This window comes from Antennarius striatus, chromosome 19 (assembly GCF_040054535.1).
Source record: "Antennarius striatus isolate MH-2024 chromosome 19, ASM4005453v1, whole genome shotgun sequence".
Lineage (NCBI taxonomy): Eukaryota > Metazoa > Chordata > Actinopteri > Lophiiformes > Antennariidae > Antennarius > Antennarius striatus.
The window spans coordinates 12,562,549-12,589,398 of record NC_090794.1 but is presented as its reverse complement, the minus strand read 5'-3'; the positions used below and the strand labels follow the sequence as shown (position 1 = coordinate 12,589,398).

At 41.5% G+C, this 26,850-nt stretch overlaps 1 protein-coding gene across 11 annotated transcripts in view; it reads right to left on the bottom strand.

Annotated features, from left to right (window-relative positions):
• Positions 1 to 26,567, bottom strand: part of eya4 (EYA transcriptional coactivator and phosphatase 4) — a 36,827-nt gene extending 10,260 nt beyond the window's left edge. For 5 of the 11 annotated variants that reach the window (XM_068342097.1, XM_068342107.1, XM_068342102.1 and 2 more), the window contains exons 1-10: positions 26,263 to 26,567; positions 23,085 to 23,152; positions 7,016 to 7,065; positions 4,761 to 4,882; positions 2,253 to 2,336; positions 1,676 to 1,753; positions 1,018 to 1,084; positions 747 to 889; positions 354 to 497; positions 169 to 251 (exon numbers count right to left, since the gene is read on the bottom strand). In XM_068342097.1, the coding sequence (XP_068198198.1) occupies positions 169 to 251; positions 354 to 497; positions 747 to 889; positions 1,018 to 1,084; positions 1,676 to 1,753; positions 2,253 to 2,336; positions 4,761 to 4,882; positions 7,016 to 7,065; positions 23,085 to 23,117 (804 nt within the window). In that variant the 5' untranslated portion in view covers positions 23,118 to 23,152; positions 26,263 to 26,567. Of the gene's footprint in view, positions 1 to 168; positions 252 to 353; positions 498 to 746; positions 890 to 1,017; positions 1,085 to 1,675; positions 1,754 to 2,252; positions 2,337 to 4,760; positions 4,883 to 7,015; positions 7,066 to 10,483; positions 10,850 to 23,084; positions 23,153 to 26,262 lie in introns of those variants that run through there. The other 6 variants (XM_068342100.1, XM_068342106.1, XM_068342105.1 and 3 more) reach the window with 3 other exon arrangements.
• Positions 26,568 to 26,850: the final 283 nt, after the last annotated feature.

Sequence of the window (26,850 nt, the reverse complement as noted above, 5' to 3'; positions counted from 1 at the left end):
GATGTAAATCACATCTGATTTCAAAATTAAACTTGCATGAATTTACTAAATGTAAAATCACTGTCCATATTACTGATGGTACCAGAAGGGTTCTCTGGACCATAAAGACCCACTTTATCTCTTGCCATACACACACACACACACACACACACACACAAACTGCCATACCTGCTGTGTGGCAGTGTAGTTGGCGGGGTTGGACACTGAGTTGTTGGTGGCGTAGAGACCTGAGGACGGAGTGAAACTGGAACCTTATGACACAAAGAAGAAGGAATCAGACATTAAACATTAAACGTTTTGGGCACTTAAACTACGGCCAGGTAAGGTAAGACGGTTGTGTGTGTCAGACTGACCTGGCATCTGATAGGGTGAGTATGCAGTCTGTCCAGGCTGAGGTGTGGTGAACCCGGGGCTGTAGCTGAGGCTTGTCTGCAAAGGGGACTGACTCTGAGCCAGACCGCTTTCAGTCTTGATGCCAGGAAGCATCACACCGAGGTCTGTGAAAAAAACACACAAAAAAAACACAGAATATTTCACAGTTTTACTTGTATTAAATTCTTTTTTGACATCTCACTCAGTCAAGTTTGACTCACTGTAGTTTACATCATTCTGATGATATAAGCTTTATAAATATATAGCCAATCAAAAAAAAAAAAAGCATGAAATAAATTACGTTTTTGTTTCTCCACTTTATAATTTAATGATTGTACAGACATTTAAATAAATGAATGCATGCTCATTGGTACCATAAGTGGACAGTCCATACGGCTGTCCTGTCTGGGAATAAGCAGTGTAGACGCTTGACTGCTGCATGCTGCTGAACTGGGGCTGACCGGCGTATGTTGGCATGGGAGGGGCTGCTGGCGTGGAGAGAATGTGAGGGTAGGGCCTGGTGTGTGTGTGGGGGGGGCAAACGGTGAGGTACATATTTGAATTCAGTGAATTTATAGATGGTGCAAAAACAAAAGATAAGTTTTCTTAGAAACGAGCTTCTCTAACATAATGAGTCAGACTTACTTAGACGGGTAGAGCGGAGGTGAGTACTGGTGGGCCGAGCGAGGGCTGTAGCCGCTGCTGGTGATCACTAAAAATAGCAGGATACACACCAAAAAACATCAAAAAAAATCAAAAAACCAAGACAGGATTACGGATGCAGTCAACTCAAATGATCTTTGACTTATAACTTTACTGCTTCTGAAACGCACAATCCAAGGCCTCTGACTTGTTTGAGTAGAGAGGAGCGGAGTCCCTCTGCTTGAGTTCACCCTGTGACACCCCTGCAGCGGGCCTCACAGTGGAGCACAATGTATGTTTGTGGTCACTGAGATGTAAGAGTTCAAAACTGACAAACTCCCCACTGCTTCTAAAACCCATACTGTGTGTTGTTTAATGGTTTTGTGTGGAGTTGTGTGTGTGCATTCTGCAGCATGAAGGAACACACACAGGTCGTGTACAAGTCTAAAAAAAACAAAAAAAGACAAGTGTAAAACCTTCTCTTCCTCTCTCACCCCTCTGACTGTCTCTGATGACGCGATCCACGGAAAAGCAATCCTTCATGGGATTTAAGTTTTCAGCAGGCCTACCGCTGAGCACAAACGAATGCTTGTGTGTTTCTGAGATGAATCCACATGAGAAATATGCGCATTGTTGCATCCATATAAGAAGCGTGTGTTACCTGAGCCTGCGTACGTGTCCAGCACTGTGTCGCCTGTCGTAGTGACCGTATCGCTATTGTTCATAGGCTCTGTTTTCACTACAGGAAGATACGAAAGGTCAGCATCAGGGTCGGCCATGAAAGGAGTCCATCACACACTCACACACAGAGGAAATCTTAAGGAGGACGATACCATGCAAGTTCCGAATGCTGTGAGCGGGGTTCCCACTATGAGCTTATTATAACCATTTTGACCATTAGATTTAATTTCTTCTTGATTTTTAAGGTCATTATTTGTGACTACTGATTGAGTTTTGGACATACTGCCAAACACGAAGACCCTTTTTGTAAAGAAATACCCAAATTTTTCCTGGTGGGAACCCTGCAAATATGTCAAAACTCCACACACGCAGTGATAGATTCACAATGGGATCCAAAGAGCAGAGAACATTGCAAACAAATCAAAATCACTGCAAATCTAGAACAAAAAAAAACCATGACGTTCAGGATGCTTCCATGTAGAAACCCATTCCTTTTGCATTTCAGGTACTACTGTCTAACATTGGGGCCTTGGATTCACACACATGCACCTCTGTACCATAATCCTTGGAGCCCGGGGCAGGGGGTGGGCTGCTGCACCCCAACAGCCAATCAGCCGTGTTTAGAACTGTCATGTTTTCACCTAAAGGGGTGCAAGGTGGGAAGGTGGTGAGGATACGAGAGCAAGCACGCCAGTCTCACTCATACAGGACATTTTTGTTGGAAAAGGTTTGGTCTCAACACATGAGAAGGTCATGCTGCTCTTGTGTTTGTGTGGTCAAGTGAGGCTGGAGAGAGGAGATGTTTAGCTTCGCAGCAAACTTTTTTTTTGAAGGCAGACGGTGTAACACTTCTTCTGAAGCTCATCAGGCCAAAATCTGATATGACGGGAGGTCACTTTGGCAAAACCTGTTTTTCCTCATTGGTTCTTCTACAGATTAACACAGTGAAATGTTGTCTGATAGGTAGTGTGCTCTGGAGGTGCTGGGAGGAAAATTTTGTTTGCAACAATCATTTTGAATGATTATTCTAATAATCTAAGTGATAGATACATTCAGTATTTTCCGCACTATAAGGCGCACCTAAAAGCTTTGAATTTTGTCAAAAACCAACAGCGCACCTTATAATCCAGTGTGCCTTATATATAGAAAAAGATTTCAAATAGGCCATTCATTGAAGGTGTGCATTATAGTCCGGAAAATACTATACTCTCTTTTTTAGCTGCGCTATATCTTCCCACCAACTCTTCATGGAACTATTTAGATATTTAGCTGCTAAATGTTCCCATATATTCACAAGCTACAGATGGTGCACCTGAGGAGTTTTTTCACAGAAGATGAATGAGGCTGAAAACAACAACGATGACAGTACTTCAACATATAGAGTTGTGGGCTGGGAAAACAAATGTTGAGCTGGAAGGCGTTCTGCACTGCTGAGGGGGAATTGTTGAATTTCTTGATAATTACAGTACCTGTTTGGTAATGAAAGTGACCACTTTCACAAACAAGTATACATGATACCAATCTTCTCTTACTCTCACCACACTGAAAAAATGGTGTGGCCCACCTGTCAGCATCCTAGATGAGGTGTTTGAGCTTCTTTATGATGATTCAAACTCAGTATTTGTGACCATCTGAGAACTTAATTTAAGGCAAGACTTCATTAATGTCCTCTGGGGAGCAATACCACTCAGCTGACGTTCTCTAATGAAGATGAACGAGTTGCTGTTGAGATGACCGCGGGCTCTGACCGACGTCAGGTGAGGGGAACGTTGGGTATGTAGTTTATTTTGGCTGCGAGCGTGTCGTCCCAGCGCTGTCTGCTTAGCCCATTAGCCGTGAGCTCATCAAATGATTTAATGTACTCCAATACAGTCTGAATTTAACATGGAGTCCAGCCTGAGCACCACGGTGTGTATACTGACCATCAAGTTGATTACAGTCCAGTTTCTCACTTTTTCCATTGTGGTTCTTGTAAAAGCGGTTTCCATTGCTTGTTAAATCAGCGATAGTTCAAAGGATTACGCTCAACAAAAGCACTTACATCAAGTACCACTATATCAAACTGCTTCATCAGGATGACTGCAGAGGAAGGAACGACAAGAGATCAGATGTGAAAGAAGAAGAAAAAAGACAAGGAGAGGGAAAGAGAAGCACAGACAGAAAGGAAAAGAAAGGGAAGAAAAAGAAAAGACGAGGAAAGAGGGGAGAGGGCTCTCTGGTGTTGACATCTTAGAGAGCGCTGATGCTTTAATGCTCTTGTAGACGAAATAGTTTCCAGTGGGATTTTGGGCTTGCGTTCACAGACACACACACACACACACACACTCTTTGCCGAGCAGTTAGCAGAGGAGCGTAGAAGTGCTTTGCCTTGTGTTTACACACATTCTTCAGGGGTTTACTCAAGTCCTCCTGCCAGCATGGGATGCGTGTTTGAGTGTGTTTGAATGTGTCTCCTTCCATCTCCACAAAGTCCTAAAGAAGTACTTATCGCTGTCTTTTGAAGATATTTCAGACTGATGATTTTGCATTACATGTCATTGCATTACAACGCACTCATGAGCCGCATGTGAACAAAGTGATTTACAAAACGTCCACGATCTTAGCGTCAAAAAGCTTTTTTAACACATTTCTGCCCAGTAATATCAGTGATTTGTCTGAAATGATCCATATTTATGCCATTATACGTCAAGGAAGAGTAGATTGGTGCCACTCTGTGGGGTACGTCTCAGGGTATAATCAGCACTTAGCTATATTAGCTTAGCATTAAGATTGGAAACGGGGGGAACCAATTTTTGTTTAGATCAAGGAGATCAAAATTGACCTACCAGCACCTAGTAAAACCCAATAGTTGGCTAAGTTACAGCTTGATAAGCAGCATATTCTTCTTTTTCTTGGAATAACTTTTAGACGTCTCAAACATGCTTAAAATAGAATTCCCCATTCCTAAAAAAAACATTCTCCATTGGAAGTTAAAATATGTATTTTGAACTTGGAAACTGATCTCTCTACCATGGACAAAACTTCCCATTCATTGCTGCAACACCAAACACATTCTGCATTCTCACCTCCTGTTCCATTGGTGGTGATGGATGGACTGCTAAGGTTGGTCTTGTCCAGCTTGGAGCCTGTCGAATCTCCACCTCCCACACGGTTATGAGGACTGGCTAGGTCCTGCATTTCCATGGACCTGCAAGAGGGTGGGAGGGAGAAAATGATGATCAGCTGGAATATGCTCTCACTGCTGGGGATCCCCCACCTCCATATATTATGTTAAGAGTAACAGAGTCACCAGTTAGTGGACGAGAGCATGTGTTCAAAGGTGTTAAGATGTTGTCTGCAGGCCTGTACGTGTGTGTGTGTGTGTGTGTGTGTGTGTGTGTGTGTGTGTGTGTGTGTGTGTGTGTGTGTGTGTGAGTGAGTGGACTTTTGGGCTCCAGTACAAACCCACAGCCCGCCGGCAGCCTGCCGTTTTACAATGTGTTCCACATGCATGACTGGGACAAACCAGCACACAAGGTGGTAATGATGAAGTGAATATGTGTGTGTGTGTGTGTGTGTGTGTGTGTGTGTGTGTGTGTGTGTGTGTGTGTGTGTGTGTGTGTGTGTGTGTGTGTGTGTGTGTGACGTAAATAGAGACATGGACAGAATGGTATTTATGCATGTTTACACCTGGCTATCCGTCTGATTTTCATGTCCGTATCAGTATTTATTTCATATTTGAACTGGCAGCAGCGACTCTTCCCTGGGTTCCATGACCCCCACTGAGGTGGGAAGTGTATCTCATTCATTTTCATGCACTCAAACTGTAAGAAAAGCAATGTAAAATACTTGCTTATGCCTCTTAATCACTGCTGCCACAAACCCACATTTTGTCACGTGCTTTTGGAGAAGACATAGTTTAACGTTGAGTCAGCGGATGGACGGCACCTCACATGAACGCTTCTATATGCATGTGTGCATCCTGATTCACGCCGCCCGCAGGCTGGTCACACTTGAGTTTTTGTGTGAGACATGAAAGTAAGAAATGACAGAGATGGAGGGACAATTAAACAAATGCGGGCTGCTGTTCCACCATCGCCTGCGTGTTTGTGTATGTGTGTTACATCTCGGTCTGGAAACGGTCCAGCTTAACGCCATGTGTAGATAACATCTGCACACATGACTGGAACCCAAAGTCAGACTGACAGGTATAAACATATCGCTTTCAGTGGGCGACAAAGACACAACTTCAGGGTGCGAAAAGGAGAAAGTATGAAAGATAAACACACTGATTCAACACTGTTTGTCAAACTGTTTGTTCTATTTACAGCTAAACATTCATTCTTCTGTCTTGAACATTTTGAACTAAAAACAATGAACACTGTTTTAACATCAACAATGCGCAGCGGTGGATGAGGCGCTGGGCTGAACACTAACTTCAAACAAAAATTTAAAATATCTCTCATATTCTAAGCAAGAACAGCTAAGAATAGTCAAATTATGGTGTTTTTCCACTTTTCACTCTTTTCTCTCCCTCTTGTGTGCTTCAACACTCCTCATCCATACTTTTGTCTGCAACCAGCAGGAAATGATTCTCTACCGCCTCCTTGTACCGTTTCTTTTTTTCTCTTTCCCCTCCGTTTCGCTGCTCTAGGGAGCCGATGGCAAGAGTTGGTGTTTCATAAACTCTATTCTGGTTTTCACATTATGTCTGCTCATTGGAAGGATATGCAGCATCTTAGCACAATGTAGTGTATAATGTAAAATAAATGGAGCTGCTGGAGATTATTTTCTCAGATTTATCTCAGGTTTTTTTTCCAATGAAGGAATTCTCCTTATAGTATATGAGGTACCAAAATCAACTTCCCTAATGCCCAAAATAACATCTTCAAATGTTGTATTGTCCCTAGCCAAAAGTCCAAAAACTAATATATTCTGTTTACAATGATAAATGACTAAGTAAAACTTTCTTATTTGAGAGGCTGGGGTCAGAGAATGTCTGGCGTTTTGAGGCTATTTGTGTCTAAATGATGACTTAAAGAAATAATTGATTTTTATTAAAGTGGTTATCAGTTTCAGTTTTAAATAAATAACAGTACAGTGTGCTCTTTTTGCTCGTCTCTCATGTGGATCAGTCCATGTTTTCCTGTGTGTCTGTGTCAGGCACTGAGGTCTTGGGAAAGTGCTCATGACCTCATCACAGCTTGCAAATGTAGTGAAACCTCACCGCACCGAACCACGACCAGAGACCCAACACACACGCACGCACGCACACACACACAGTTCTTTAAAACCTAATGTTGTTTGTCATATTATACATCACACACTCCTGTGAGCATACCTGGTGTCTGAAGGGTCTGGAACATGAGATTCACTGTGTGATTTCTTCACCTGCAGAGAAACCAGAGCAGAGGAAACACACATGTAGTTTGTAATAACCAGCGTTGAGTACGCCATAAAACAGCCTCATAAATCAGTATTCATGAATCAAACAAATTATACCAAAACTGTAGTGAAGAGCAAAGAAATACATCAAAATACTCTCTAGTTCTAGAAAGGAGGGGTAAAATTCAGTGACTGAATAAACGCAAATGTAATTTACTGATTGAAATACTATGCATTTCAAATTCCCAAAAGGTCAGTAAAATGTAGAAATCATAATAAATCAGGAGCCCGTGTCTGACATTGTAGTCGCCGCCATGACAGACAGGCTAACTTTCACCTAAGTGACAGATATTAACTTTCCCTCGTTTACCCGTGACCCCGCTCCATCCAGACCTCAAGCCCCTTCGTCAACCCTTGGAGAGTTGAAGGGTTATGGCGGGGTCATGTCAGGTCACCGGGTTCATGCTTCACCTTTAAAAGAGGTCACTGTGGACACTAAATCCAGCCTTCACATTGAGAAGCATTTGGTCAAGTCAATCACCGCCGCGATGGAACTTTTCCTTAATTATTGAAGAAGAAAAAATGAATTAAGAAAACATACTTAGCCCTGATGTCTCTCCACCCTCTGCATACACTCACACACAGGCTGGTTTTATTTGTGTTACTGAGTGTGAGGGTATGCGGAGCTGGACGATGGCGGACCAGCGGTTCTCTATTAAAATTCCTGCCTCTTATTTGGAACAGGAACTAATTAGAACAGTAAATGCAGGGCGGAGTGAGGGCCAATGTGTACCAGCTGCCCTATAATTACTGTGTCAACACACTGGTGAGGTGTAGGGCACGCGCCAGGTGCCAAACACACACCTGCGCATGGAAATGCACATACAAACGCACACAAACGACCCAACTCAGCATATATTCAAGTCATTGGCACATTATCACAATCACAGGTAAGTATGCAGAGCTTAGCCAAACTCCAAGTACCAGTATTTAGGATCACACTGTGTGTGTGTGTGTGTGTGTGTGTGTGTGTGTGTGTGTGTGTGTGTGTGTGTGTGTGTGTGTGTGTGTGTGTGTTGTGGTGTTATGGTTCTGATTAGACAATCCTGCTGAGAGCGAATGAAAATCAGCTCTTAGCTGTTTAAGACAGGGTTCAAAGGTCAGCCGGTGCCCTCGTATGGATTACTTTACACACACTCACTCACACACAAGCCACTTTCATGTCCTGTTTCATGCTTTACTGAAATTTAACAAGGCTGTCAGTCACGACATCAACAGCATGGCCGTGAGAAATAGCAATCCACATGTAACGCACACGAAGTCCTATACGTACAAATGTGGGCGCATCCAAGGCTCGTATGTGCACACACACGTGCACGTGCATGGAAACACACAATCCTGGCTGTTTCTGTCTCAGCATGATGTGTGAAAACACAAACGCATGGAGGCTTTGATTTCAATCGCTGCATTTTATCCACGACAGACTTTCACCGAGTCGCTCACATCCAGATCTATTATTTTAACATGAACACCTAGATACAAAAGTTTTCAATATTTAATATTTGATAAGAATATTTAAACCTTAATTTAAACTTTTCACGCGTTCTTTTTCTCTCCTCACTACTGAAACATTTTTACTAGTTTTAAATTTTAATGAGGCGCATGTCACATTTTCAACGCCTATATGAATATCATCCAATCGGTAGCTATTAAATTTATCGGTGTTGAAGAAAACATGAAGCAATCACATAAAAATTAGGGTGAGGGTTTGAGATCTGGAGCCATTAATCCTAACCCCTAGTAATAGAACATATAATTAGAATAAAGAAAAAATAAAAAGGAAAATTTAATATAAATAGAAATCATTTATTTTTTGTCAATTCCAACAAACCCTGTGCCAGTTAAGTTGAGATCTTGCCAATCTATTTATGAAGGACTTTAATAGTCGGATTAATAATAGATCTATTTTTTACAATTATGTCAAAAAGCTTTGTGGGCTGGATGGAAGCGTCTTGCGCCCTGGATTAGGCCCATGGCCCACCGTGTCGTGATCCCGTCATAAAGTAATAGAACTAAACAATTGAAGCGCCTACCAAGTCCTGCATTCAAATATCATCACATCTCCTTTTTCAATGTTTTCCAGCAAAACCCATCCATTTCTACTTATAAAAACAAAACAAAGGGCCTCTAGATGTACTGTTTGGTAGCCGCAGAACCTGAAGGACCCATCTGTGTCATCTGAGCCACTAAATAGATGACCTTTGACCTGGTTGGCCGGGTGACCAACCTGGCCGGCCCACGGACTCCCTTATGGATAAATGCAGGTACCGCATGTAATTAGCACTACTGACAAAGATTTGTTCATGCTCTGTGTCTGCTGTCTCTTAGTGATACCTATGGAAATCAACATGAGGCCCAAAGTTGTTAATAAAAAACAACAACATTTGAGTCTGAAATAAGCAGACACTCAGTGTTCAGGTCTGAAATACGTTAACTTATTCAACAAGACTCTAAAATGTGACAAAATGTTTCGCTCTTAGGTTTTATGTTTTTGGTTCAAGCAAAATGTGAAAAAGATACAGTTTAAAAAAAAAAAAGTATGGACAGAGACACAGAAACGAAAAGCGCAATGGTTTCTGGTAATGACCCAACCCATCCGCAAAGGGACATCTGATACAGCACACACACACGCACGCACGCACGCACGCACGCACGCACACACACACACACACAAACACACACACACACACACACACACACACACACACACACACACACACAAATATTATATGTAAGCATTAAGTTTGTGTATGAAGAATATTTTGAATCAGAAAATTTACTCAAATAATCTCTGCAATAAAAATACAACAATTAACTAGATAAACAAAAAACAAAATTCCACTGTGCTAAAAATGTTTAATATTTGTGAGGAAGATTTTCATTCAAGAGCGGTGATCCTACATCAAACTCAAATGTTGCACAAGTAAGACTGATGAATATTTAATAATGACAAATTAGAAAACCTTTTTTAATTATTATTATTTTTGTATCCTGGTTAATATTTAATCAGAATTCAGTCTGGTTAAATATTAATAATATTAATAATAGTAACAGTAATAATAGTAATAATAATAATAATAACAATAATAATATAGGTTTTATGTCTTAAAAGCATGACAAAAAACTCATATTTTTAGATTATATGATTAGACTATAATAATTATAATGATACATAAAAGAGCAGTTTTTTAATCTTTTATTTCACACAGTTTTATTTTAATTGTTCATTCAGTTAACATAATCTAAAAATTTAAAAATAATCTTAAATAGAAGTAAATATAGTATCACAGAAAAAAGTACAACTTATTGAACTAATGAAGATACTGGTTGAGCGTGAAGCTCTCACAGATAGATGGACTCTTACCTTTGGGTGTAATCTGGTCACTTAGTTGTCCTGTATTTCCACGGAGCATAACCGAGCTGAGCGATCCGCTACCCTCCTTCCAGACGCCCACTGCTCCCAAACAGACTCTAACCACACACACGCTCCTCCGGCAGCTCCTCCGTCTACCTGCCTTCAGTTTGTACTCCAGGTGCTCGACTTGTTTTTGCGCTGCAGGAAAACATGCGTTCCTTTTCTCTTTCTCTTTTTGTCTCTCTCTCTTTCACTCTGAACAAGCGTGTAGCAGCAGGAGGAACGGCAAAGCAGCACATAAACACTTTTTCCTCTTTATCTCTGTGTCTGATGTCAATCCAAGCACAGCTCCTGTCCTCAGCTCAAGTAATGAGGAACAGTCCACTCCGTGTGTTTCCCTCCTCCTCTGCCTCCTCCCTCTCTTTTCCTCTTCTCCTCATCCCCCTCCTCTCTCTCTCTCCCTCCCTCTCTCTCTCAGCTGTCACTCACTACAAACTCACTCAAGCCTACAGTCAAAGAACTTTTCCACACAGAACAGATCAAGCTTTTTTCTGTGTCCATCACAACTGGTCCATATGTGTGGATACAGTCTTGTACAGCTTAATATGAACAACATGCATGTACATGGTTTACTGGGAGGATCTTGATGATAGCAGCTCTTCAACGGAGCTATGACAGTAAATGGAGACGTGATGTGGAAGTAACATCAGTGTCCCGCTGTGCAGTAGAAAGTACAAGCCAGACCATAAACTTAGCACCATGCAATTGACCCCCATCTTCTTACACGCATGCACACACGCACACACATGCACACACACAGAAACCCAAACCCCACACAGCACAGAAAATCACAAGTCCACCTCAGCATACGGGAACACACACTCATGTTAATTGGAACCACACTGATTGCACGTGTGTGTCGTATTTGGAGTGGAGCTGAGCTGTGGTTTCTCCAGGTGTGGGATCAGCGCAGGAGATACCTGGGTGTGTAAGTGTGGAGATGGCACTCTTACACTATGTCGTCGAAGGGTTTTTTCATGGGTGGGGGCAAACTAAAACACACACACGAGTCAATACAGACACACGTATGAATATGAAACCACCTTTCTAAACCAGTATTTTATTTTTTAAAGAGAAACATCTCAACTCAACCCATTCTGATTGTGGAAGTCCATCAAAATATCTTCATTGGCCATTAAAATAACAGTTATCTGACAATATCAGTCTTACACAGAAGCAATTTGCTTGATTACCTTTTTTTTTTTGTATTTAGTAAATAAAAGCTCTGCCCTGTTATTACATAACTTATATATGATGAGGAAGTTATACGGTAAAAGTCTGTAATTTGTTTATTTGTTTGTCTTTTTTTTGTAAGCAGGAATTATATAGGCTTTTTTGTGTGTTTTACTGTTAAAACAATAAAATATGTAATTTTGGAACTGATTCAGGTGCCTAGCACCCACTTATTTTTCCAGACATTAAGAATTTTCACATCTTGTTTCACAACAGGTGAGCATCAGATATAAGTATGGATCCAGGATTGTCTTGACTTGATGAATCCTACTAGCTGCATGTTGTGACAAAGACATCGTTAGATGAAGACAATCAGAGACAGAGCAGGGCAGGTAATGTCATTGCGTAACATTTGTAAATTTGATGGGCGGACATTTTTTTTATTTTTTTTAAATGGGCGGACATATGTTCATTCTGTCCAGCTATAAGGTCTTTGTGCTGTAAACTGGCTTCAGGGTATTTATCTGTATAATTCTGTATTGTTCTGAGCTGTGGCTGCACTTTACCACATCAGCCTAACAAGTAGTCACAGAAATATCAAAATATTGAATTGATTATTCAACATGTATCAACATGCAGACCAGGTTGAATGTTGGTGTAAAAGGTAACAGGAAACAGATGAGGAGGTGTTGAATGTACACAGGCTTAGGGACCAGTTTGGAACAGGGCCACTGTCTCCAACTGTGCACCACCTTTAGCTCGGTCACTGTGGTCCCACTGCGTTTATCCCCCAACTCCAATAAACACCTTGATTGATAGACTGTCTATGAACCTATGTCCATACATCAATGCAAACGTCTGTTGAAAGTGTGGAATATGTGCACGCCGACATGCCCTTCTGTGTGTGTGGTTGTGTGTGTGTGTGTGTGTGTGTGTGTGTGTGTGTGTGTGTGTGTATGCATGCGTGCGTGTGTGTGTGTGCTGGACGTTTGACAGTATACGCAGAGGACTAGCTGTCAGAACAGATTAGGGTGTTGCCGAAGTGCTTGACAACTCAAGCACTTTATTATTAGCCAGGCAGGACCCTATCAGGAGGGGGCCGTCCAAAAACATCCCTGATGAAATATTTTCACAGCAAGTGGAGAAGGGAGCAGGGGAGGTGCCCCAAAACATGCCTGATGATTTTTTTTTTTTTTTTTAAAAAGAGGGAGACAGAAAGAGACAAAAAGCTCAACAGTAGCGTTGCGTTGACTCCTCAGATAAGGTGAGCTGGAGGTACAGAAGACGAGGTTAAATGATGGCACACGGCTTTGGTTTTCGTTGACTTTAGCGGTGTGTAGAGTGTCCGGTGAAGGTGCCTCGCTCCTGTTTAAGAGGCCCTCTAGAGTAACTTTGTTCTTCAAGTGGAACAACAGCAGTTTGTCTTCCACTCCACAGACAGTAACACAGATAAACAGAGACAGCGTGCTCTTCCTCCTGTTGTTCTTGCTTCCATAAGTCCCATAAATATTTTTTAGTATTACCTGCACAGACATTTATTAGCTGTTTAAATAACTGCTTTTGTACCAAGTCTAACTTTAATCATTTTACTTGAATGCTTTGTAATTAATCCACTGTCTTCTTCTTCTTTTCTACTGTAATAAATCAAATATTAAAGGATAATTTGTCATTTTTGTAAATACGCTATGCTATTTAGCTTTCTTACTAAGAGTTGGATGAATACATTGATATGCCTTTTTGCCATACTTGATTAGCTCAGCCAACTATAAAGACTAGAAAAAGGGTTTAGTATGGATCCTACCGCATTTTTATAAAACATGAAAGCTGGACAGAATGAGGATGGGATGTTTTGATGATATGTTATGTATGCAACCCACAACCAAAAGCAGCTAGCAGCAGCAGAGAAGATAAGTTTACCAAATACGTACAATAAGTAAATGAAGACTCTGCTGTGATGCAATTCATTTACTCGTACATCACATGTATGTCCTAAAATCATCACCAGTGTTGAGTTGTTCAGTGAAGTGAATTCAGCCTCCATTCCTGACACCATAAGTTAATCTAAAGTCCTCCAGAATGAACACTTCCCTTTTCTTAATTCACCACCAACCACTCAACACTAACATTAAAGTCAACTGTGCTAGGGTAGGTTAGGGTAGGTAGGGTAGTGTAGGGTAGGGTAGGGTAGGTAGGTAGGGTAGGTTTGGGTAGGGTAGGGTAGATAGGGTAGGGTAGGGTAGGTAGGTAGGGTAGGTTAGGGTAGGGTAGAGTAGGGTAGGGTAGGGTAGAGTAGATTAGGGTAGGCAGGGTAGGGTAGGGTAGGGTAGGGTAGGGTAGGGTAGGGTAGGTAGGGTAGAGTAAGGTAAGGTAAGATAAGGATTGAGGCAGAATTGGGGGCATCAGTGAGTCAGAGGCAGAGTGAGATGGGTCATTTCAGGAAAAGCATCGGGATAGTAACACATGGGAATCAGATAGCCTGATGAAATTCACACACCGTCACTCTGAAGGTTACTAATGCTTTATATACTGTTTCTATAATCTGTACAAAGGCCTGTATAAAATACATTTTGATGTCACCAGAACCAGGCTGGTCGTTTCCCCCTCTGTCTCGTCTGAGCTAACCAAAAGCCTTTCCTGTTGTCAAAATGACTAAACAGACCTAAGATGATGTTTAGGCACATAACTGTTAGCATGCATTAAAAAATGAATGCACGCACACACACACACACACACACACACACACACACACACACACACACACACACACACACACACACACACACACACACACACACACACACACACACACACACACACACACACACACACACACACACACACACACACACACACACACACACACACACACACACAAACACACACTACCTGTCCCATGCTCAAAGCTTCCTGCTCTCTCCATTTGTATGAGTGGTTATCGGTGTAGTAACTCTATCCTCTACCTTTCATGTAAAATACATTGTGTTGAGCCTCCTCCCTCCCTCCCTCCTCCATCCACTACTCCTCCTAAAACCCCAGTTCCCCCAGCCTGGGGTGGTGTAAAACTATCCCTCTCTTTATGCCTCAAAAATGCCCCCTTTTCAGGTGTAGTAGGAAGCTATAGAGGGAAAAAACAAGTGAGGGAGTGAAAGGGAAGAACAGGGTGAGTCTGTGAAGCAGGGAGGAGGAGGAGGTGTCTGGGTGAAAAGGTACTCTCCAAAAACATCTCTCTCTCTCTCCCCCTCTCCCTCCCTCTCTTGCTTTGTGCACATGAATTTGCCAAGAGCTGTTTGGTGTTGTTCACAAGGCGAACAACTCAGAATTGAAAGTATCCTCACACAGTTTCTGCAAATGAAGTATCACGTATGTTCCAGCCTTTGTATTCAAATTGCCAGGGGGAGAAAAAAGGTCAAAATAGACCTAAAACTAGACAATGATGTCGACAATTAACCCCCAAGACAAAATAAATAGCAAAAGAGAAAGGAGAACATAACGAGGGAAGATAGTGAAGAGTTACACTAAATTTACTGGTTACACTGAATCATGGTTGCCTGATTCCACATGGAAAATGGAATGAAATATTCCTGCTCACAAAATTTTGGGTGATATTTCATGCAAAAACAAACTGTGAAGACAATAGATGCTGATCAATCCAATCAGTCTGCTTTTTTATCCGAATAAAAATATAAAATTAAGCTTCACAAGAATTCTGGATTGATAACAAAATTATCATGAGGAAAATTATTGTTAATTACCATTAATGAAATTATGTGGGGATAAGATGCTTGTAAATCTGGAGATCTTTTCTGCTGTCTTTTGGGGAAAATCTCAAGTCTTGAGAGATCCTCCTATTTAATCTAGGGGCTTCTGAGCTGCGTATGCAGCCAAAATATGTTTTCAATTTGTGTCAAATGATCCTTTTCTTCTTAATACTATGCAAGGAATTTATTTAACACATAGTTAATATTTTATACTTGGTGATACATGTGTCATCTTGATAGTGAACTTCATAGCTATGGTCATGGTGGAGAACTGTGACTAAGCCGTGTCTCCTCTGTCCTCCTCATCCTGGTGGTCTACATATCTACCCTTTAAATTGGCTCCTCATTGTCTCAAAGGGTGAGGGGATCACAGACATGATTTAATGCAGCTTTACTCAGTGGGGACAAATGAAAAGTCACTGATAGATGTGTGTGTGTGCATGTGTGTGTGTGTGTGTGTGTGTGTGTGTGTGTGTGTGTGTGTGTGTACTCTGGCCGGTTCTGCGCTGTTAATTTTGAAGCGTTTGGCCTCGACTGCCCTGCTCAGCTAATCTGATGAGAGTGCATAAAAAAACCAACTGGGAGAAACCCTAACCCATCCATAGCTAAGCAGGCACACACGTGCACACACACACACACACACACACACACACACACACACACACACACACACACACACAGACACACACACACACACACACACACGTGCACACACGCACACACAAATGCATCCATGCACACACAGATACAATGTGGCTATCAGTTGACAAAAAAATGTTGAAACAATTAATAGATTCATTTTCAACAATTATGACATCATCTGGAACTTTTTTTTAAAGATAAAATGATAAATCTGATATTTAGAATCCATTAAAAAAATCATCTGAAAGCTTGAATCAATACACAATGAGTCACTGCTCTACTTGTGGCCTTTATAGGATCAAATATTTCATGTATGTCCTCATTCTAAAATCATACATTGCAAAAGAAGAAGGAGGAGAACAAAAAGAAAAAGAAGGAGAAGAAGGAGAAGTAGATTATTTGACTTGAGCGAGGCTTGCAGGTGGCTCAGTCATTACAATCTCCTGCTGTGCAGCCAAATATTGGTTAAAGCCACAGCTGCTGAGGTTTGCAAATAAACCAAGTATGTCAGGCTGAATTCTGGGGAAATGAATATTAAGACTAGAATATTTCCATTAAATAAAATGATTATGCGGTGCCAATAAGAAATAAAGAAGTGGAGCAAGAATGTCGTTGCATAGCGTGAAATAAATCGTTTTAATGACCTTACAGCTACTTCAAAAATAAAAAATGTAGCCTAAGAAAACTTATTCCTGTTTTGTGGCAGAACTTCGTCTTTTGGGAGTGAAGCTACTGGACCAGAACAGTGAAGGCTCCCTTATGCTTGTGTGAGAGCCGAGGAAACATAACACCATCCTCCCGTGCCCACCCCCCACCCACGCCCCACTGTCACCCTTCTCATCCTCGACCAGACCGCAGCTACCAAACCCCCCGGACCCCCTGCTCTGTCCCCATACCGCAGACTGTCCCCCTGCAATCCACCAACCCAGCCTTCATCTCAGCACCTCAACTAAACACAGTGAGGCAAAATAGGTGTGTGTGTGTGTGTGTGTGTGTGTGTGTGTGTGTGTGTGTGTGTGTGTGTGTGTGTGTGTGTGTGTGTGTGTGTGTGTCCAACAAGAGATTCAGTAGGAGAAAAAAAAACTGCAAAAAAGTAAAATAAGTGCAGAAAGAGCAGTGTGTCTGTTACGACAGTCTGGTCATATGGTCATAACCAGTGCGTGTGCGTGTGTGTGTGTGTGTGTGTGTGTGTGTGTGTGTGTGTGTGTGTGTGTGTGTGTGTGTGTGTGTGTGTGTGTGTGTGTGAGACAGCAGCAGCAGCAGCATCAATAATTAAAGCTAATCTCATTAGACCTCAGATCCTTTTCAGACGCTTTTAATTAAATGATGAATGGCCTCCCAGCTGCCTGTTAAATAATGCTGCTCATGACATCACGATGTGTGTGTGTAGTGTGTGTGTGTGTGTGTGTGTGTGTGTGTGTGTATGTGTGTGTGCATGTGAGAGGGACAACATAAGGTCGATATACTAAATAACAGTCCAGAGAGATATTCAGCGTACAGATAGGTATGCTCACACACACACACACACACACACACACACACACACACACACACACACACACACACACACACACGCACACACACACAGGCCATCTGCTCCCAGATTCAATATGCAACCGATTATTAGAAGTTAACGCTGCTTGACGCGCCAAGGAGAGCAAACAGGAGTTGAATGTCTTAAAAGATGCAAGCTGTTCCATCATACCAAGTCATGAAACACTTCATATCATCTTCCTAATAAAATCACTCACTGTACCATATGTTCCTGAAGCAGGAAATCAGATTTAAGGATGTACCAAAGCATGGAAAAGAAAAGTGTTAAAGCCAGATTGTCCAAAAAGAGACAGTGGTGTTCTTGCGGGTGAAGAGAGATAAAGATAAAGGACAACAAAAGAGAAGCAGAGAGCCGAGGGCCGACCTGGAGAACGAGACGGCACATAAAGCAGAGGACAGGTAGGGGTGCCAAAAGCACCCTGGGCTACAGACAGCATGGGTCTGGCTATGAGAACACCCAGAATCCTTTCTGTTTCTCATCTCGCTCTATCCCTTCATCCTTCCCTCCCAATATCATCCTCCACCACCCCGCACCCCCACCCTCACCACCACCACCACCACCCCTCCGCTCTTGAGCTGGCCCTGTATCGGATTGCTGACTTCACAATAGGCCCTGAATCATCACTCTAGTCAGAGAGACACAAGGAGAGACGAAAAGACGGGCAGGCCTGCCAGGAAAGACAAGGCAGGACAGCCAGACAGAAGGAAAGAAGGATTCAAGGACAGAGACGGGAAAACGAGGCTCTCTGGGCATCGACACATCCAGTTCAAATATGTCCAGACCAGATTCCTCAAACACAAACACACCAATAAACTGTTTGACTCTGCCTCATCCAAAATGTAACTTATCACCCTGTTACCAAAATGCAAGGTTCTTGTATTTGTAACAGCAAATCATTTGAAACTGATCTCTATTGGATCTACTGTATATGTTTTGGGCAATATTCACGCATTATTACCTCCGTCACAAGTTTTTTTTCCCACCAATTTGTTGTTGGTTGCTTGGTAGCAGGATGAAATAAATACTACAGAACAGACTTTTCTGTTCATTTTCTGCTCATCTTCCTCGTTGAGTTAGCTGCTAACTGCTAGTCACTGGGTTGTAAATCTAACGTTGTGGGTCAGTCATACCCGATCAATCCAATGATCACAACCCCATCTAGTCCTGTGACCTTTCTGGCTCACCCCCCTTTTATATCACCGGTTCAGAGGAAGAGCAACTATGACCCACTATTATGTCTTTGTAACACTTATAAACAAAACTGGGACGCAATAAAGCCGCAATAGTCCCACTTTCATTCGACTGTGTAAAAGGAGCTTCTCTAGTTTGCAACCACAAAGAAAGATATTTAATCTCCAAGCAGAGCAGGAAAGGAAGTTCTCAAGGTAAGCAGGTTCCTCTATAACCAAATCACAATTGTTGCAGTCTTGTTTCCTTCTCAGAAAAATGAGGAAATGTGCTCTTTTTTATAATAAATGGTAGATGAGTGTTTGGCCAGAAGGCCAGACTGAGCAAACTGTGGACTTCACTAACAAGGGCTCTATTTATGGAAACCACTGGAAACAAAGGATAAATGGTGCTCAGAGCTCAGAACAGTCAGTGACCAGTCAGTGTAATATCTGGCAATGATGTGAGTTTCCTTGAAAACCCTTTGAGCAGTCAATAAAGTGAAGAATCTTGACATGGAATCTTGTGACGTCCATTAAACAAGCATGGTCACAATATGTCTCCACTCACATGACCTCAGCCATCCCACACCACAGACAGTGTATGTGTATAACAGGGCAAGAAACACCTACACACACATTCTCTCACACACACTTACACATAGCAGACACTCAAGCACACATATCATGTGGTTTCCTGTCTGGTGCATTTCTCTAGAAAACCCACGCCGGTTGCTTTTGGTTTCTAGATGGATTCTCCAGTCTGTTTAGGATTTTTGACTCAGTCAAACTCTGATTGGCTCGTGAGCGTCTCTGACCTGCTCACCTCACACCTAGCTGGCTTTCCCTGGCTGGCCAGACCTTCAACCCTCTTAAATATGAGTTATAAATTATCTGAAAGAACTGGGGATTAAGCTGTTTCAAGCGTCTTATTTAAAAAATGTCAATGTCAATGCAAGGAAAATATTTTTTTTCTTCTTTTTTACACATGAGAGTAGGATTCTTGCAGTATTTATTTCAACTGATTTCTCAAAATTTCCATTGACCAACTTATTACTGGAATGGAATTAATATTTAAATTATATAAAACAAGAAAAACCCCCAAAAAAAACGACATTATCTTAAATTCATATTGGGTCTTATGGAAAGATATATAAACAAATGTTAACAGTCTCACTTCCTCTTGGTTTAATCCAAATTCATTTAGTTTGGCTTATCTTATCTTAACTTAGTTTATCTTAGCTTAGCTTAGCTTAACATAACTTAACATAAACATGACAAGCAACCAGAGGACCAAACGTCAGACTTTCAGCTGTCAGCTAAACATAAATCTCACAAGAATCACTGTACACAGTTACACTGACGTGCACGGCGATGCCACGACTAGGATGTGAGCCCACTAGAAGGATGCCAGGGGGTAGCTATTACACTCCACGCTCCTGATGTCTGTCCACATGCCTTGTCGTCGGGCAGATTTTGAAACAACTGTCTATGACGCCAAAGCAATCTTGGCAATCAGGGTTGGGCCATGCTCGTATTTAGCTACTGCTGCTGCATGTAAGTTTGTGTGAATGTGTCTGTATGGGTTGTAGGGGTGAAAGTGGGGTGCAACCTGACCCCTTTCCTTCTCTAAGTTGGTCTCCGTCTCTCTCTCTCTCTCTCTCTCTCTCTCTCTCTCTCTCTCTCTCTCTCTGTCTCTCTTTCTCTCTCTCGCACGCACACGCACACACACACACACACACACACACACACACACACACACACACACACACACACACACACACACACACATTGGGACAGCTGCCATACTCTGGGCCTCTCCCAGAGCACCAGAGGAAAAGGCTACAGTTAAAAGAACCTTTCCCCCCCTCCTCTTTTCCTTCTCCTTCATCTCTTGTCTCACTTTTTTCTTGTAGTGGTCATACATTTAAATTCAGCAAGGTTCCCTGGGGTCAAAACCCCCCACCCCAGCCTTCACTACCTCCTTCACTTGCTAAAACACTGAAAAATTCAAACCCTGCTCTGTCAGAAGAGGAGCTGTTAAGGGACTGTCCTTCAAACTTGTAATTTGCATTCGATCAAATTCCTAAAAATCATCTAATGTTGTAAATTTTGTCAATCACCACCATATCTCAGAGCACCGTACAAAATAAACAACAACAGCATCAGCAAAATCAATTATCTGATAAACCTGAGGATTAGGCCGTTTCAGAATTAAACAAGCTGTGTGACGACAGGTGAGCTGAGACTGTCAAACAGGCTAAAAGTAGCATTACGGGCCACTGATGGGTCGCCTTCGACTCCTTCCAGCGCTCCCGAAGGACTCCAGACGGCAGGCTGGCCCTTTGCAGGCAGGCGTCCAGAAAGGACGCCTGACCATAACCCAGATGACGCGCAATGGTTGTGGTGGGAAAAGGGAGGGACGGGGGGACTTTAAAGGGTAGAGGGAAGGGGTGGGGATATCAGGTGTCAACAGACAACTCCCCGAAACTTTGTGTGTGAGGTCCGTGCTGTTTTCTTCGACGCCCGAGACACGCCTATTTCAATAAGCAGTGCAGGGAAAGAATTAGCCACTTTCAGTTTGAAGTGAAAAAGTTCAAATGGGAAGTGTTAAAAAACAACAACAATGAATGTAAATGATTTGGTTATAATTTATGCTCAACAGTAAAGATGAAATGATTGGTAGTGGATCAAGATTATTTTAAATATATGCTTTTATCAAGGACACCACCTTCATATTTTTGTCACTTTTTCATCTTCTGTGATGTTAAACTAAATATTTAATAATATCAACACACCATTCACACAACTGCATTGTTAAATCAATACATGATAACCCTTTGACCTATTGGTACTACAGGATTTAATACAGGGGCTTAAATGCTGAATGTACATCAAGTCCCTCATATGTGAGGTCATTCATACCAGAGGTCAAAAACTGATTTACATCACAAAAAAAAGTCATTTCTTTTAGGGAGAAAATGGCAAGTGATGCAAAAAGAAAGCCAGGCTTTCCAGGAGCCACAAATCTCTATATGATGTTATTAAAATGTCCGTCCTTGCTCTGAGGTCTAATTTCCAACCTGAACAATTAATCAATGCCTTCGAGACACAGCTCAAATTCACATTATAAATGATATCACTGCCCTATATAAAGCAGGTGAAGTAATTGTGGAATATGCACATCAATATTTCATATTGGGAAGGTGGCAAGACAAGATGGATACTCTTCTTTTGCTCTTTCTTTTGTTCTTTCTTTATATTCTTTCTCTCTCTCTCTCTCTGTCTCTCTCTCTCTGTCTCTCTCTCTCTGTGTTTTGTTGTGTACATGCACTCTATATGTGTGAGTGCCAGCACTCCGCTGGGGTCAGTCTGTAATATAAACCCTGGGCGAGTCTGATAGAGCAACACAAAAAGTGGGGGAAAAACAACATAGTTCATTCGCTCTGTCCCAGTTTGCGCTATTATTACTGTGGAGGCTGGCAGGTCAGAGGGAGAGTGAGGGAGAGAGAACCAGGCTTGATGGAGGAGGAGGAGGAGATGAAATTACACCTGTTCTGGTGGCTGACTAACGACTTTGAAATGCGAGTGGCCCTCGCTCGCCGCCAAAATCATTTTCCCAACAATACAGCCTGATCTTTAAACAAGCAGAACTGGAACGCTGCACCGACATGACGCAGAGACCCACAGTTATGCTATGTTCGTGACTGATGACTAAATGACAATGCAGAAATGATACAGACCCCGATTTGAATTTAATCACTAATTTAAATGACTAAGGGCTCCTTTGGATTGGATGCACACAATAAACTCGACAGACAGCTCATGAATTGATGTCTATACGTCCAGAAATGTCTCATCCACTCGAATGCCATATGGCTACTGTACACTCACTGAACCATATGTGCCATGTGCCAGTGCATGCACGCACATACACACACACACACACACACACACACACACACACACACACACACACACACACACACACACACACACACACACACACACACACACACACACACACACACACACCTCTCGAATGCATTCATACCTTAGACTTGTGTGGTCAATAAGAGTTACACTGACCCACCCACAACCGCCAACACACACACACACACACCTACACACACACACACACACACACACACACACACACACACACACACACACACACACACACACACACACACACACACACACACACACACACACACAGTTGTGTGTGTGATGCATATAAGCAGCGTTTGACTCACCATCTGTTCATTAAGGTCCTGTGAGGTCTCCATGTCTTCTTAGCTTATGATCTGCAACACTTGAGGGACTAAACCAGAAAATGAAAAAATTGGGAAATTAAAATGAAAAAGTATCCTTCTCTGTTGACCTGAGCATGAATTGAATCTTTGCTTTTTACATTTGCTTGGGTGTTTGATTGCAAAATCTATTCAAAACCAAGCACAGTACTGCAGTAATCTATTTTCTTTCTCATGTGTGTATGCATCAGGCCCTCTGTTAGCCTGTTTATGTGTGAGCAACAGGAGACCGAAGGAGGGAAGCAGTGGCTTTAACTTCATCATATCATCTTCGGCCGAGGGTGAAGTAGAGAGATAACTGCAGAAGTAAATATCAACAATGAAAATTGAGAAGTGTAAATGATATGGTTACTTGGCTGACTCTGGACCACAGACACAGTAGCTGACTAGCATACGAAGAAAGCGAGTAACCCTATTAATACCAGACAGGAGACAGGTTGGCGCAGCATTCTGAGGCAGAGACGATTGTCTGCGTTTCAAGCGAAATTAAATGCTTGAATTAAATTATTACAATTTTTTTGCCAATGTTTTGTAGAATGTAATTGCACAACAAAAGGCCAGTTGTTCAAGTATTTGACAGAACGGAACAAAATGCAACGTGGTACAAAGGCCGTTGACCGCATACTCATGCAAACACAAAAGACCTTCCCTGTCCTGTCATTAGATCTGTTCCCAATAAATTTGATATGGAAGGCCAACGAACTTCCACTTCAAGCTCATTTTCCTTTTGAAATAATTGTAAAAAAAAAAAAAAAATTAAATTTTTGAAGAATTCATGCACTCACTACCTTTCATTCATGTTAAGTACATGAATATATAAAAATATACATTAGTGCAAACGTGTGTCTGACTTGTTTGGCTTGATCCTTTAAACCAACTAGCATCTTTTTAATTTTTCATAGGATTCAACTCCTCCTCGCCTGAAACCAGAGACATTAATGCGTCTCTCAGGTGAATTGATTTGTGCCCGAGCCTCCGTCTCCTCCCCCTCTACCCTCTTTTTTTCTCCTCTCCCTCTCACCTTTGTGGAGGACAGACTCAGCCTTTTGTTAGCATTTCAAAATTCAGTTTGCTGCTACTTATCATTGAGAAGTGAACCCACATAAAGTAAAGATTATAGATCATATTATGAGTATCAAAATGCTTCTAACCTTTTGGGACAAAAAAGTAATGTTCTTATATTTGATTTTAAAAGTAAGCATCAAAGTTTAGAGAAGGGTTTTTAGAGGACTGAGGTATTTCAGTTTATTAACGGCCGATGCCCAGCTGGTTTGTCCGCCTCTTTAAGTGTTACATCCCACTTCACATGACTGCTCGCACCACGGGAAACCCACCCAATAGTTACCTGACACTGCACTGGAAATCAATAACGCCTGCCATTTCCTTCAGCATCCCAGAAGAGAGAATTATATTTCTCTTTACGGATACTGACAGGAACATACGAAACACATATGTAGAATTAGAAAGTGGACGATGGCGATACACTGTGGTAATTTCAAGTCCTAAAAACCAGAGAGAGATGAATGTCAAACAAACCGCAGGCTGCTCCCGGCTGGAGGGATTGTAATGAAAGTCACATACTCAGTTTAACCCAAACCTTGGAGTTTAGTAATATTTTTTAGACACAGACTGACTTTTCAAATTTTATTTTTTATTTATTATTTTTTTTTCAGGTGAAGATGAAGATGTACTTCTCCTTTCTCGTGTCTGTTCAGACATTAACATTTTCAGCAGATATAGAGAAAACACACACACAGCTTATTCACAGCTGTCATTGTCGTTTAAGGACAGAATGAAATATGTGTCACGTGTTATAAATCATAACTTCATATTTTCTTCAGTACAAAGAGTGCAGACTTCAAAGGGTGTGCAGCCTATCAATTTCACACACAACAATAAAATAAATATTGACATGTTTTTTTTAAATTCAAATGTATATTGCATATAGTTATTAAGGTTTTTGTATATGATAAATAACAAATAGAACATCCACCACAACAAACATGCATAAATGATATAAACATTATATATAGTAATCATATTTAAAGTATTCTCTGATAGCAGACGACAGGTCTAATGGGCATTAGGAGACGCAGCTACTCTCCTCTTCATAAATCTGCTATTCAATACGGTTTTAATTGTAACTCATCAAAATAATTGACTCAAATAAAAGGATAGATTTTTTTTTCTCTCCAGTTTCTGTTGGTAAAGGAATTTGTATTTTCCTCAAATCCCTCCGAACCAAATCCCATCCATCTCCTGCGCATTGGTTAAGCATGAGTCCTTAATGTGAAATCTAATCTGTATGGATTACGGCGCAGTTTGGCCTATCAGATTTTTAGTCTGCACGTAACCTGTCAAATTGTCAGAGGCAGTCCAGCGCTCAGGCCATTCAAACCCTGAGAGCTCGGCCGTGGTATAAGATTCCCATTTCCTACATATCAAATATAAACACAAAGTCCACGTGGGAGGAAAGGGGAGAGGGGGAGAAAAGTCGTGGACACGCCGATGGATGGAACGCATCAGCGGATGTGAAGATACAGAAAACACAATGACAGCTGTAGATCCACCAGTGATCCAATAAACTATTTTTATTTGAACTCCAATCGCTTTAAACATTTTTGTCATTAGAAATATTCATGAATTAAAAATTAATATCATTAAATCCATGTTTTGTTTTGGTGTTGTTGTTGTTTTTTTACAAAGAATTAAAATAAAGGATAAAATAAATAAATTTCACCGTGTTTAATTAGCCGACATGTGCTGAACGCTCAATTTCATCTCAAAATCTGTACAAAAGATTAAATCCTCTTCGTTTAAAGGGCGCTATATTGTGTGGGCCCATAAATGATGTATAACACCAGTTTATGAAGAAAAAAAAAATCTCATTATCTTAAACTAAAAATACTTTTAGAATTCCTTGATCAAAAACGTTTAATTTTAAATAAGGTGTGCTTTGAACAGGAGCAGCTTTACTTGTTTCATATATCACTAAATTAATCAAAGCACTAATGGCAATTACCAGGATGTCATCCTCGCACTGGGCTTAAACTACCGCTGACCAGGTACTTTGTATAATAAACCTAAAATATGTCACTTAATTTCAATGAACTGAACATACCTGTGTTGAAATTAAATTCGTCCCCGCAACAACAATCAGTTCCAGACTTCTCTCTTGGAGACGGTCATGATCTGATGCGTAGCGGTCGCCGCACGGCTATCCCTGCGGTTTGCAGGCTGTCACTGACTATCAAAACAGAGTGCAAAAACAGGCCGGACGTGACTCAGATTCGATGAAACTAATTTATAAACTCAACGCGGGAGTAGGGCTCTTTGTTTCGGTGGTCGGACCGCTGACTTCTGCGGGGGACACCATTATTCTCAGTCCGCGTAAAAGTTTGAGCGCCCGGGCGTTCGGAGGCACCGCACTCAACTTCATATTGGAAACCTTGCCGCTGCGCATGCGCCCAGCTGCCATGCGCGCAATATTGGGCAAATGTCCAAAGGACTAATGGGATTCAGGGAGGGGAGGGGTGTACCAAAATGACATTCTTATTAATAGTGTGGCCCAAATGACGTGGTCACAGTTTTATTTATCCCATCAGATCAAAAACAAGATGTACCCACTGACATCTATCTATCTACAGCATTTTCAGAGCAATTTTGCTTCGGTCAAAAATTATCAAATTATTTATGTTTACAAAAAGTC